General features: G+C 36.9%; 1 protein-coding gene across 4 annotated transcripts in view; it reads left to right on the top strand.

Annotated features, from left to right (window-relative positions):
- The window catches only part of LOC123675910, a 157,251-nt gene that overhangs the window by 113,708 nt on the left and 28,885 nt on the right, over positions 1-14,658 (top strand). For all 4 annotated transcript variants that reach the window (XR_006746830.1, XM_045611474.1, XM_045611476.1 and 1 more), the window contains 2 exons: positions 7,888-8,007; positions 13,860-14,043. Coding sequence is in view for 3 of the 4 variants with exons in the window: in XM_045611474.1 (XP_045467430.1) it covers positions 7,888-8,007; positions 13,860-14,043 (304 nt within the window). In the remaining variant the exon portion in view is untranslated. The remainder of the gene's footprint in view (positions 1-7,887; positions 8,008-13,859; positions 14,044-14,658) is intronic.

Genomic DNA, 14,658 nt, shown 5'->3' with positions numbered 1-14,658 from the left:
AATATTGTAGGAGTTGTTTTACCAACACCTTCACGTTGAAACATAGGAAAGGAAAAACTGTCAAAGTGACATTAAAAGCGTTAGCTGATAGTGATACTAGATTCTTCTTACTCTTCAATATAGGAGATATTCAATGAAACTAAAAAATCTTTCCCTCAATTTCAAGTGGCAATAACTTGAAGGAAGAATAAATATTCTTTTAAATCCCCCTTTATTATCTTCAAATTATCACTCCGTAAAACATTATACATCAATTTACAAACTGTATATAAATTTCCCCAGATCAAAACACGTGTTCTCCCTCCCTCAGCAATCAATCCTTCCCTACCGTTCTTCCAGAGGGGTTAAAAACTCGGCTACGAGACCCCCAAATTAATTTACTACCCCCACCCCTCCCAACGTCGAGACGCGACATAAGGACGCGCGTTTCCCGGGACGCCGGGCGTCTCCAATGAAGCGTTTCGGTCTGCCGGTGGGACTCTTCGGGGTCTTTCATCCCTCCAAATTGGGGGTGGGGGTATGATGTTGGGGTGGCTTTATCGCGTTCTCTGGTTCGTTGACTTCTGGAGCCCGTGAGGATTAATTCTATGGTCGGGAAATTGAATCGGCGAGCGAGATGTTATTGTTTTTTTTTGTGCTGGGGGGGGGTTGTCCAATTTTCTCGGGATTAATTCATCGTTTAACCAGGTGGTTATTGTTTGTAGTTTGTCACAATTCGTTTGATTTTTATGTTGGGGTAGTGGATTTTACAAGAGATTTTTTTCTTTGTTATGTTGTTGTTATGTAATGATTTATAACTTTGTACCGGGTTTTTCATAATGTGGCCCCCTTTTAACTTTGTTACTAAAAGAGGTACAAAAAATGTTTTCTACAAAAGTTTCACGAAATCCACTAGTGTTTTTTAAAATGATTTCACAAAACGAAATATATACAGAGTGGGCAACATATTGATAGCAACTTTATTTTTTCAAATGGAACACCCTGTATATATTTCTATATTTGACTAGCTCTTTTTCCCCTAACTTCGAATATATAACATATGTTTGGTCTATCTCTCTTATTCTGAGTACCAAAGAGTTTCAAATTTTAAGAAACATGGCATGCTCAGTAATCAGTTTTCAAGTGGTAGGCTGCGATAACTCAAAATGCCCTTTTTTGAGTTATCTCGTTGGCAACGTATTGACATACGTTTTTCACTATAAATTGGATGATTTGGATGCAACTCCATATGTTCCTTCCTCGTAGCTTTCTTATTTTTATTGTTGTTCACATAAAGTTAGAATATTTCTAATTTTTCCGCTTCTGTGTAATGCATATTCGATGAATAGTTTCATTCATAACAAACGTATGTCATATTATATCGTTGCCAACGAGATAACTCAAAAAAAGGCATTTTGTATTGTTGCAGTCTTCCACTTAAAAACTGATTACTTAGCTTGCCAGGTGGTTCTTAAAATTTGGAACTCTACTGGTACTCAGAATAAGAGAGATAGGCCAAACATATGTTATATTTTCGAAATCAGGGGAAAAGGAACTAGTCAAATATAGAAAAATATACAGGGGAAAAAATGAAGTTGCTATCAATATGTTGCCCACTCTGTATATATTTCGTTTTGTGAAAAAAACACTAGTCGATTTCGTGAAACTTTTGTAGAAAACATTCTTTGTACCTCTTTTATCAGAATCAGAATCATGAATCAGAATCTGAAAGATTTTGTTTCAAGAGAATATTCGTCGTATAAATGAAAATCTACATTCCAAAAATCATTTCCTTCGATTGGCTCATTTGAGAGTTATAACTGAAAATAATTTTTTATGGATTTTCAAAATCCTATATCTTTTCAATCGAGCCAAATCGGAAAAAATGCTAAAGGATAATAGTTTCTACGTCAGCAGTTGAATCCTCGATACAATATAAATTCAACATATGACTCATACGACTTTGAACTATTATATTATTCAAATGATAATTAGCATTGATTTAATATTCATAAGCCTGAAGAAGGAAATTGAAGTCATCACTCTGTAGATATATTCTAAGATCATCTGTCGCTCAAAGCGCTCCAACTCATATAAAACAATAATTCATCTCTTTGGTGCAGAAATCCCATTGAACATCCCCAACCCGTTTCGGAACCATTTTTTTTTTATTTTCTTCATACACCAAACCAGGATCCAATACGAATTCCCATAAAACGTGAATTCATTTCAAAAGAGGATCTGCCGGTCTTCTTGTATATAAAAAAAACTACCGTGTTTTTGCCCCAGACCGTGATTTATCCTGCTCCCTCTCACGAAACCAATCCCAGGCGAATTCTGAGCATCTTCGTCTCGAAAAAAAATACTGCTTTCGCGAGTTGTTTCTCGGAACGACTTAATTGCAAAGAAAACTGGCAAGGAGTGAGGAAGATCTGAGGAAAACTCGTGGTTCTGACCGCCTTCGTCGGTTCGAATTATGCAGATTGTTTTCTTTCCTTTTCCCCCGTATTCGGCCTTATCAAAGGAGGAATTTTCATGAGTAGAAATTAATTCCGAGCGGTGTAAGTGAAATTGTGTGCCGGGGGAAAAGACGTTATCTTGTTGATTAAAACTTCGGTTCGAGGATGGTGTGAAGATAGGATTTGAATGGGAGAAAAATTCGAAGACGACGATATGAGATTTCGTTTGAGAATAGAAAATATTAGACAGACAGACTTACAAGAGAACTAGATGGACGAATAAGTAAAATTATTCAATTAATTAATTTCTCTAATTCTGTGGTTATTCCGTTCATTCTTCCACAACTTGTGAAACAAAATCGTGCGAGAATATATATTCTCGCACGGTTTTCATGGTTATATTTTATTATTATATGTTGGTACTCCGAACTTTCCGCAACGGCTTTATATGTCAATTCATCAATTTGCCTTAAAGAAATCAGTTCTGCCAACCAACATTTTTCAATGCAAAAATCACTTAATGATATTTAAGGAAATATTTCATTAATTTCGATAAGAATGCAATGAATCAGAGAAAATAATGTATAATAGGCTCATTCTACCACTCGTTCATTCAAAAACTCGCCACTTCGTGGCTCGTTTTTGAATTTTGAACTCGTGGAAGAATATCAATGCTTTCTGCACTTGTATTATAAATAATTCTATTCTATTCTATTCTCTATTTCAGTATCGTAATGAGTTCATTACAGTTCGAAAAACAGTGCTGTGATGAAGTCATTACAGCATCGTTTTCAGTTATATTTTTCATTTTGTGGTTGTCTCTACTGCCTTCCAATCCTATCAAATTTCAACAAACTTCAATAATTGTCAATATAATGTATAATTTGGATATAATGAAGTGATTTGCAACATTATTCGCAATTTCTCTTAATTCTGGTGTTGTTAAATCGATTTCGTCAGACATAATTCACGAATTCAATGAAACTATTTAAAAATTCGAAACGTACGATTCAAATTCAAATTCCGTAATCTGTCAATTTTCGTAACAGTCACACCAACTGCCAAGATACAATGCAAGAGTCACTAGATTTTCAATTTGCATTTTTCATTGCATTTCGACAATATTTCACTAAGCTTGACTGAAATAGAGAAAATATCGTCTAATACTCGTTGCAGAAGGCAATTTCAACACTCTTGTGTTTTGCATTCGTGTTGGAATAGGAGCCCATTCTGCAACTTGTTTTAGAATATACTATTGTAATGTCATAATACATAGGCGTACAACTTTGCTTTCGCCGATTTTTCCCGAAATTTGAGGCTTTATCCTAAAAAACTGGTTATACATTTATGATTCAAAGTATTGTCCATCGCTGGCCAATACTTCCTCCCATTTTCCGGGCAGCGTACGAATCCCGCTGGCCGTGTGCCATTGATCGAAGCAAGTGTGAGTCCGAGGTAGCAAGTCTGGAGAAATGGTGGGTGGGGTACGACTTCCAATTTCAACGTTTCCAAGTATGTCTTTTTTGTATCCACTCAATTTTTTTAGGAAAAAATTCAGAGTGCAGGTTTCCGGGGGTGGCATTGCTCATTATGAAAATTCAAAATAGGCCAAATAGAAAAAATGCTAAAGGAAGAAGTATGCCTTTCGACCTCAATAATCTACTGTTAAAATATATGTACAAGTCACAGACTAACCCTGTAGTTTTGTTAGGTTCATCAGCTGTTGAACTCCTGACCTTCGACTTGGAAGTACGGTGTTCTAACCACTAAACCACCACCCCTAAAAGGTCCAGAGTTCTCCCTATAGCGTCCGGTGGCATACTTTTTCATTCCTCTCGAAAAACTACCCTCAGCCCACCACCGCATCTACCTCCGCACTCAATTTAATCTCTTCGGAACCCCGTTGATGCGGAATTTCGAGCCACTTGAGACGTTGAGGGATAGATTTCCGAAGGGATGAAATATTCAGAGGGCATTTCTTTCCACTGGGGCAGGTATTGGTTGCAGTTTGGGTTCTAACAGGCGAATTGACCCTTTTTCGAGGAACTTCACTCTTGGAAATCTGGACGAGACTTCCAAACATCGGCTTATCAGGGTTGGTCCTTCAAGGGGTTGTATCGGCATTTCTCGGTCTATCAGAAAATGGGAGATTGAACAAAACAACTATTATTACCATGTTTTTTTGTTGTTTTCGTGAATTTTGTTTATAGAGACTAATTTTAATATGAATTTCATATTCGGAACTTCATCCCCTTTTGGTCATCAGTTACCACCCATATTTTTTTCGCTGCCATGGGGGGTCGAGTGATACATCATTTGAAAGGTCTGTTGTTCCTCTATTACCTATGTAATTGTAATTCGAAATTGGTTTGTTTGTTATCGATTAATTCGAATTTTGACGTTAGGTCTATGGAAAAAACTAAAAATTTGGTGTCAGAGTATGTTTCTTTAATTCTGAGGCAAATCTGTGCATTCTGTCATACTTTGTAGAACAAAATCGTTCGCGAATATCTAGGTTACTCACAGATTTCATGGTTTTATTTCATTATTATAACGGGTGTTTTTTTTCGAGGTATATAACTTTAAAGACTCACGCCTGAACAACGCTTGCAAATAGTGCAATTTTATTTCGAAAATAATGGTTCTGTGCGGAATACGTATCGCGCACTACGTCCATTATATTTTGTTTAGCGATGAAGCTCACTTCTGGTTGAATGGCTACGTCAACAAACAAAACTGCCGCATTTGGAGTGAAGCTAATCCTCGAGTGTATGTCGAAACACCGTTACATCCAGAAAAACTGACTGTTTGGTGCGCTTTATGGGCTGGTGGAATCATTGGTCCGTACTTCTTCAAAAACTATGATGGCCAGAACGTTACAGTCAACGGTGATCGGTATAGAGCCATGATTATTAATTTTTTCATTCCTGAATTGAACAACCACGATGTCCAGGAGCTGTGGTTCCAACAAGACAGCGCAACACGTCACACAGATTGTGCCACAATCGATTTATTGAAAGACACGTTTGGTGACCGCCTAATTTCACGTTTTGGACCTGTGAATTGGCCTCTAAGATCTTGTGATTTAACACCGCTAGACTACTTTCTTTGGGACTATGTAAAGTCATTGGTGTATGCGGATAAGCCACAAACCCTTGACCATTTGGAAGACAACATTCGCCGTGTTATTGCCGATATAAGGCCACAAATGTTGGAAAAAGTCATCGAAAATTGGACGTCCAGATTGGACTACATCCGAGCCAGCCGTGGTGGTCATATGCCAGAAATCATATTTAAAATGTAATGCCACAAGATTATCTTGCGGATAAATAAAATTCGTGTCAATCGAATAATCCATCGTTGGTTTATTGCAATTTAAAGTTTTATAGCTCTAAAAAAAACACCCTTTATATTAGTACTCGGAATTTCCCTCAAATGATATGATATTTACGGAAATATTCTTTTTAATTTCAATGAAAATTCAGTGAATTAAAGAAAATAATGTATAATCTTTATAACGAAGGCGCTTTCTTGGACTTTTTCATTCAAAATCTCAAAACTTTGTGGCTCCATAGGATATTTTTCTGTTTTGTTTTAAATTTTTGCAACAAATCACCAATACCAGTACAAATTCATCTTTCAATTAGGACCAACTAACAAGAGAATACATGGTTAAACATCCTACTGTTGCAATTATTACTGGATCCCAGTTCTATACATCACAAAGTTTCATATCATCGAAGGAAATAATAAAATACGAGAAAACAAAAATTCCTTTGATAACGAGGAGCAGACCAGACCGAAACTGCAGACAAACGGAACAATGGGTTCAGTTTCCGTTGCATTATCGGGAAACCCGCTTTTCACGGTCTCTCTCATATTTCTACCTTAACAGGATTTGAAAGGACCAAAAAATGTACGGTTCCAACGTTTCCAGACTTATCTTCCTTTGGAAGATGGTTATTTTTCTTGCCTAATCCAATTTTGTTCTTTATAATCGAGGTATATTCTAAGCTTTCGAGAATTCAAAATGGCGATTACCATGAGGAAATTTATCATTCAATGAAGAATATTTTCACCATAAAATGAATTTTAATCTTCGTTATGTTTATGAAAATTTTTGAATACCTCGCTTTCTGGTCATTTGTCGACTCTCAAGCTGTCATATTGGAAAACCTTCATCAGAGTAAAATGTTGATTATAGATCTCTGGGGATGATTTTAAAATAAAATCGAAACTATGCTGCGTTGTACCTAGAAATGGGTCTATTTTAATCACCTCAGCTTCTTTCTGTTCATAAACTCAATTATTTGAAAAAAAGATAAGGGGTGTTTTTTTAGAGCTATAGAACTTTAAATTGCAATAAAAACACCGATAGATTATTCGATTGACATTAATTTCATTTACCCGCTAGATAATCTTGTCGCATTACATTTTGAATATGATTTCTGCCCTATGACCGCCACGGCTGGCTCGGATGTAGTTCAATCTGGACGTCCAATTTTCGATGACTTTTTCCAATATTTGTGGCCGTATATCGGCAATAACACGGCGAATGTTGTCTTCCAAATGGTCAAGGGTTTGTGGCTTATCCGCATAGACCAATGACTTCACATAGACCCACAGAAAGTAGTCTAGCGGTGTTAAATCACAAGATCTTGGAGGCCAATTCACAAGTCCAAAACGTGAAATTAGGCGGTCACCAAACGTGTCTTTCAATAAATCGATTGTGGCACGAGCTGTGTGACATGTTGCGCCGTCTTGTTGGAACCACAGCTCCTGAACATCATGGTTGTTCAATTCAGGAATGAAAAAGTTAGTAATCATGGCTCTATACCGATCACCATTGACTGTAACGTTCTGGCCATCATCGTTATTGAAGAAGTACGGACCAATGATTCCACCAGCCCATAAAGCGCACCAAACAGTCAGTTTTTCTGGATGTAACGGTGTTTCGACATACACTTGAGGATTAGCTTCATGGATGACATACACTTGAGGCAGTTTTGTTTGTTGACGTAGCCATTCAACCAGAAGTGCGCTTCATCGCTGAACAGAATAAAATGGACGAAGTGCGCGATACGTATTCCGCACAGAACCATTATTTTCGAAATGAAATTGCACAATTTGCAAGCGTTGTTCAGGCGTGGGTCTATTCATGATGAATTGCCAAACCAAACTGAGAATAAATCACTTGGCAGCTGATAAATCGTTCCCAATCTTGAACAGTAATGCCAACTTAAAGTTATATACCTCGAAAAAAAACACCCGTTACATATTCCACCATTATTAAAAAAAAAATTTCCAAGAATCTTTTCCAAAAGTTAATAACAAACGGAAATATTATCAAACCTCAACAAAACAACAATCATCATAATAAATCACTATGCTAGGCTTTTGTACTCCCATCCAGACATAAACCCGAATGATATATTTATATTTTTTTCAGTCACGTGACACGTACTGCCGGCTGGTTGCCACCGGCCGAAGCTTGGCGCAGCGGGGAGAATGCCCTCCCCTATGGATGGGAGCGAGCTCTGGACGATTCGGGCAGAACCTACTACATCAAGTGAGTACATCTGGAACCCCTGTTTTATTCATTTCCCGAAACGATGCAGTCTACGCGCTGCCTGAATCCATTCAGAGATCAAAGAGCGTGGCGTTTGAACTTGATTTATTTCAAACCTCCACCGAAAGTCATTAATTTTTAGGTATAAATAGAAGAATGTTGAAAAACAGAAATTATTATGACCGGCTCCTTCGCCATTTTGAACATTATAAAATTATTTCAACTGCATTTTCAGTTACGTAGGTTTTATCGAGATAATTTGTTCATTTTTGTCTGAAGCTTCCTTCTAAATGATATTCGATTCGAAATATCGCATTCCAAAACGAAACCAACTAATGAAACAAGTAATAATTATTTTTCAGTGCATTCGCCATTTTGTAACTTCCTCATTGAAAAACGATATGCTTCAATTTGAAGAAGCAACAAGAGCAGGTTAAGCTACTCGAATAATTCATACTATATTTTAGAGAATAAGTGTGATTTTACTCTCTTTGTGTTAGGAATTCTGCTGCAAATTTCATCATTACTATTTGAATATTGGTACACTCTTAGCACCTTTGTGAATTTACTCCATTCGATAAAAGTTAACTAATTGATAAAAATGAACCTTTTCTTATATAGGGCGGTTTTTTTCGAGGTATATAACTTCAAGTTGGCATTACTGTTCAAGATGGCGACCGATTTAACAGCTGTTAAATGATTTATTCTCAGTTTGGTTTGGCAATTCATCATGAATAGACTCACGCCTGAACAACGCTTGCAAATAGTGCAATTTTATTTCGAAAATTTCGGTTCTGTGCGGAATACGTATCGCGCACTATGTCTATTTTATTTTGTTTAGCGATGAAGCGCACTTCTGGTTGAATGGTTACGTCAACAAACAAAACTGCCGCATTTGGAGTGAAGCTTATCCTCAAGTGTATGTCGAAACAATGTTACATCCAGAAAAACTGACTGTTTGGTGTGCTTTAAGGGCTGGTGGAATCATTGGTCAGTACTTCTTCAAAAACGATGATGGTCAGAACGTTACAGTCAATGGTGATCGGTATAGAGCCATGATTACTAAAGTGATGATCGGTATAGAGCCATGATTACTATCTTTTTCATTCCTGAATTGAACAACCATGGTTTCCAGGAGCTGTGGTTCCAACAAGACTACTTTCTGTGGGGCTATGTAAAGTCATTGGTCTATGCGGATAAGCCAAACCCTTGACCATTTGGAAGACAACATTCGCCGTGTTATTGCCGATATACGGCCACAAATGTTGGAAAAAGTCATCGAAAATTGTTCGTCCAGATTGGACTACATCCGAGCCAGCCCTGGCGGTCATATGCCAGAAATCATATTTAAAATGTAATGCCACAAGATTATCTTGAGGATTAATAAAATTCATGTCAATCGAATAATCCAGCATTGTTTTATTGCAATTTAAAGTTCTATAGCTCTAAATAAACCACCCTTTATTTGAATATTGGTACACTCTTAGCACCTTCTTGAATTTCCTCCATTCGATAATAGTTAACTAATTGATGAAAATTAACCTTCTCTTATATGACAGTTGGTTATTTTAATTCAATGTTACTTCACTGACAACGCTTGTAAGAAATTACATTCCCTATTTTAATTAAATTTTTGATGATTGCTTACTCTTCTAATTTTTTTAATCAATTGCACCAAACGAAGGCCGAATTCACTATTTTACTGCAAAATAGTTAGCATCACACCCTCTTCTAGAAATAATAAAAATCAGGCATTACTTCTTAGGTATACCGGATCCTTCACCATTTTGCAACATCCATTGTTCTTGCTGGTGCAATGATGACAGTCCATTGGAATCAAATTCAAAGATGTTCTGCAGATTTTCGAAATCAATTATGTCACCACAATAAAAACATATTTCTAGTGGACCACGCCTGCTGGTGTTAGTTAAAAGTTTAATGAATCGTCACCTGTTCTTTCACCATTTAGCAACCTAATCTCACCCATTTCTCTTCATCACTCTTTTCAACCACAACAAACCCTTCTAAGAACCCTAGGTCTACTTGTTTACTGCGGAACAATTAGCATCACACCCTCTTTCAAGAAAGAATAAAAAAACAGGCATTACTTCTAAGGTATACCGGATCCTCAACCATTTTGCAACCTCGATTTTAGTTCATAGTGCAATTATGGTACTTGATTGAAATCAAATATTCGGCATAAGCTGTTCTTCGAATTTCCGAAATCTATTATGCCACCACAACGAAAACAAATTCCTAGTGGACCACGCCTGCCTATATTAGTTAAAAGTTTAATGAATCGTCACCTGCTCCTCCGCCATTTAGCAACCTAATCTCGCCCATTCCTCTTCATCACTCAACTTCAACAAACCCATCTGAGAACCCTATCAACCCTCCATCCTCAGACACGACCACAGCGCCCCTTCTGTTCTGCCGACAATTCCTCACCCTTAAGTAGGTCCTCCGTCTCGCTGATATGCGACTACTTCTGGATTATCCCTCTCTCCGCGTTATTTTGTTTAACTCCTTAACGCTTGGTAAAACAATCGAATTTCACGCTCAACGAGTCGCGAACGAAAATAAGGGACGTTATCTGCAAGGGTGGCCGTCGAGAAGCGCGACCGCGACGTCGTTAGGGGTAGGAGGGTGGCGAGAACAAAGTGAGCGCCGCCCCTGTTTGCCTAGGCCACACACTGGCAGATCTTGCGGGGATATTCATTACTTTTGTGGGGTGGCATCTTTATCGCGAGGCAATTAAAGAGACTCGGTAGGATTGGGGTGGTTTTTTTTTTGAGAGGGAGAATCCAGTTGGAGTGCTTTTGTGGGTTCTTGATGCGATTAGTGGTGGTACAGTCACGTACAAAGACTTAGAGAGGGGTACTGATGGATGAATGAAGTTGTAGCGCGGTTAGTTTTCGTTTTTCTGCAACATTGATTGGCAGATCGAAGGTAGTTGATTAAGTTGCAAATTGGTGGATGTGCCGGGATTTTTAAAACGCGTTACTTGCTTTTTTCTTGTTTGTGGAGAGTATTTATAGTAGTGATGCTAACTAACTAGTAACTATCATAGATAGAGGGAGTATACGCAATTTTTACATGTCCACAACATGGTTAGATTACGTTGTCGAATTGTGATATGTTTTCAAATCCACAATTTTACTGAAGGGTGTTTTTTTTAGAGCTATAGAACTTTAAATTGCAATAAAACAACGATGGATTGTTCGATTGCATTGAATTTCATTTATCCGCAAGATAATCTTGTGGCATTACATTTTAAATATGATTTCTGGCATATGATCGCCACGGCTGGCTCGGATGTAGTCCAATCTGGACGTCCAATTTTCGATGACTTTTTCCAACATTTGTGGCCGTATATCGGCAAACACACGGCGAATGTTGTCTTCCAAATGGTCAAGGGTTTGTGGCTTATCCGAATAGACCGATGATTTCATTAAGCCCACAGAAAGTAGTCTAGCGTTGTTAAATCACAAGATCTTGGAGGCCAATTCACAGGTCGAAAACGTGAAATTAGGCGGTCACCAAACGTGTCTTTCAATAAATCGATTGTGGCACGAGCTGTGTGACATGTTGCGCCGTCTTGTTGGAACCACAGCTCCAGAACATCATGGTTGTTCAATTCAGGAATGAAAAATTTAGTAATCATGGCTCTATACGATCACGATTGACTGTAACGTTCTAGCCATCATCGTTTTTGAAGAAGTACGGACCAATGATTCCACCACCCCATAAAGCGCACCAAACAGTCAGTTTTTCTGGATGTAACTGTGTTTTGACATAATCTTGAGGATAAGCTTCACTCCAAATGCGGCAGTTTTGTTTGTTGACGTAGCCATTCAACCAGAAGTGGGCTTCATCGCTAAACAAAATCAAATTGCACTATTTGCAAGCATTGTTCAGGCGTGAGTCTATTCATGATGAATTGTCAAACCAAACTGAGAATAAATCACTTGACAGCTGTTAAATCGGTCGCCATCTTGAATAGTAATGCCAACTTAAATATATTTATTTGAGTGATTCCCGATTAAATATGCAAATTTGAATATTTGAAATCCGATGTTTTTCCCTAATGTCGAATTTATAATAAGTAGAATATTCATTATTTTCTGTATCTACCTGTTGATCTCCAAGGTTTGGCAACTTTTGCTCTCCTAGTGTCATCGGTTGTTTCACGTCGTTTGGCGCGCTTGAAGTTTGTTTTCTGAATTTTTGATATAATTAGATATTTATTTCAATATATTTTGAGTTAATATGTAACGTTGATTCACTATGGGACATAAGAAGTTCGTTCTTTTTGGAGAAACTCGCGAATTGAGTGAAATATCGAACACTTATATGTTTTAATTTCCGCGTGCTTCATGTCAAATTTGATAGTTCATGTTGGGGACAGAATGAAAATGATATATGCTCTCTCTATCTATGTTTAATACTCTGAGGTCAATGTTTATCCTATGAAATGTTCTCTGTCAATTCACAGAATTGCAATTCGTGAGAAATAGACTTCGTCTAATGAACGTATCCAACATTAAACTGAAATAATCGAGACAAACTATAAACGAATATATAACCCGAGAAATATCTATGTTGATTCCGTGGAATTGGCGCAAAAGCGTTCCATAAATTTTGCTTATGTTCCTTTCCATGATATGTTTTCACATTATACGTTTTATGATCAGCAAACGTCAATAGCAGTAATAAACTCTCATGCTCATTATTGAATTGTTTTATGTATATGGAATTTAATTATCTATAGCAGTTTATTTCAATATACTAATAAATTGTGTATTTAATATGAACAATGTTATTGAAAAACACTTACGCTTTTTATTTATATACTAGTGGATCAAGCTGACTATTCAGCCAGAAATATGAATGAAAAGCATATTAATGTCACAAATTGAATTCGAAAGGACTCCCATAATAACATTTGTATTTTTGATAAAATTTCATCATCCATAATTTCAGTTGGTATTTCAAAACTGAATTCAAACGCAAGTATGCATACGACTATAAAATTATAACCCAAATTCTGTAATTTGACATTTATACGCTCTATTAGTGTGACGTCACACACCGTCATTTTTGATATTCCTGTCAGTGTTCGGAATCCAAACAAATAAATTTTCATTCAAATTAGTACGGTGTCGTTGAAGGAATTGGCTTATTTTCATAAATAAGAGTATTTGAGGAACGATTTCAGTATTAATTGATAGACAGAAGGAACGAGGTTAATATCAGTAAGTTTGAATCCTGTATCATTCCCCAGATTTTGTAAAAAGCCGTGTTTATTAGTTGAACTTCAAGTTCGAACTTACTGGCATTTATCTCGTGACTTATGTCTATCAATTAATAGTAAAATCTTTCCTTAAATAATCTTATTTATCAAAATAAGCCAATTTCTTCAACGACAACGTACTAATTTGAATGACAATTTGTTTGTTTGGATTCCGAACACTGACAGGAGAACCAAAAATGGCGGTGTGTGACGTCATCACTAATAGAGCGTATTTTTTCTTCTTCTTCTTCAACCACGACAGTGGCTACTATGGTATCAAAGTTCCTTATCTCGGTTTTCTCGTCTTTTATTTTTCAGTAAATTTCCAATTTTCACTTTGGGATTGTTTTCAATGTTTTTATTATTATTCCAAGATCATTCAGATCTGTCCAACCGTTCACTAGTTATAGTGTCGCCCGGTCCTCGTCGCCAATCTGGACCTCATCCTCGGTTGACGATCCCCTCAGTTCGATATTTTTGATATTGTATTTCTTATTCTGAATGCGACAACTTTCGTTTCAAGTATTTCAAACTTTTGACATTTCATTGCATTTTTCAGCCATGTAAACAAAACGACAACCTACGAAACACCAATAGTAAGATACACCGAACCCTTGCCTATGCCAGAGCCTCGGACTGTACAATTGGATAGATCTCCCTCCTTAGGTTTTGGCTTCGTTGCAGGTTCGGAGAAGCCAGTTATAGTTAGATTCGTTACAGAAGGTGGACCTAGTGTAGATAAGGTGAGTTCTGCACGGTCAGTTTCAGATTCACAGAACATGAATCTGGCAAAATTCTTTTATATGATAAAATGTTTTATTTCGATGCATTCAACCACCTATCAAAATAGACTGCCAACTCTGAAAACATTCTTAAACTAAAAACTAAAAGTTTTTCTGAAAGTGAAACTAATATGAGAATAATGGAAAGTTCACTCAAAGTGGTATAGTATATTATCCAAAGTCACTTGGAGGAAGCCTGAATATTTCAATTATACAAAGGTTGTCCAAGTTTTCAGAAATTTCTTTGGAATTTATGAAAATATTGCTATCAATACTCTCAAATAAACCCCGGTATTTAGCAAATCGTCTTGCAAACAAGAATGCCCCGATTAAATTGATCTTATTGGCTGAATATTTCCCCTCGTATTCCCCTTTCCACTTTGAGAGCGTTTTTGGTTACACTCATTGGCTGCATCTATCACTTCTTAATTACTTTCTAATAATTCGCATAGACCAGTGTGGTCCTTAGGTGTATTATTGAAATGCATTTTTACGTAGTTTTAGTTCGTTTTGTGACTGATGCTTTTAATGATTTCGACTATGATATTCGGCACAATTCTATGGCTCATGTAAAAA

Source organism: Harmonia axyridis, chromosome 3 (assembly GCF_914767665.1).
Source record: "Harmonia axyridis chromosome 3, icHarAxyr1.1, whole genome shotgun sequence".
NCBI classification, from domain to species: Eukaryota; Metazoa; Arthropoda; class Insecta; order Coleoptera; family Coccinellidae; genus Harmonia; species Harmonia axyridis.
This window is presented reverse-complemented; position numbering and strand designations above follow the sequence as displayed.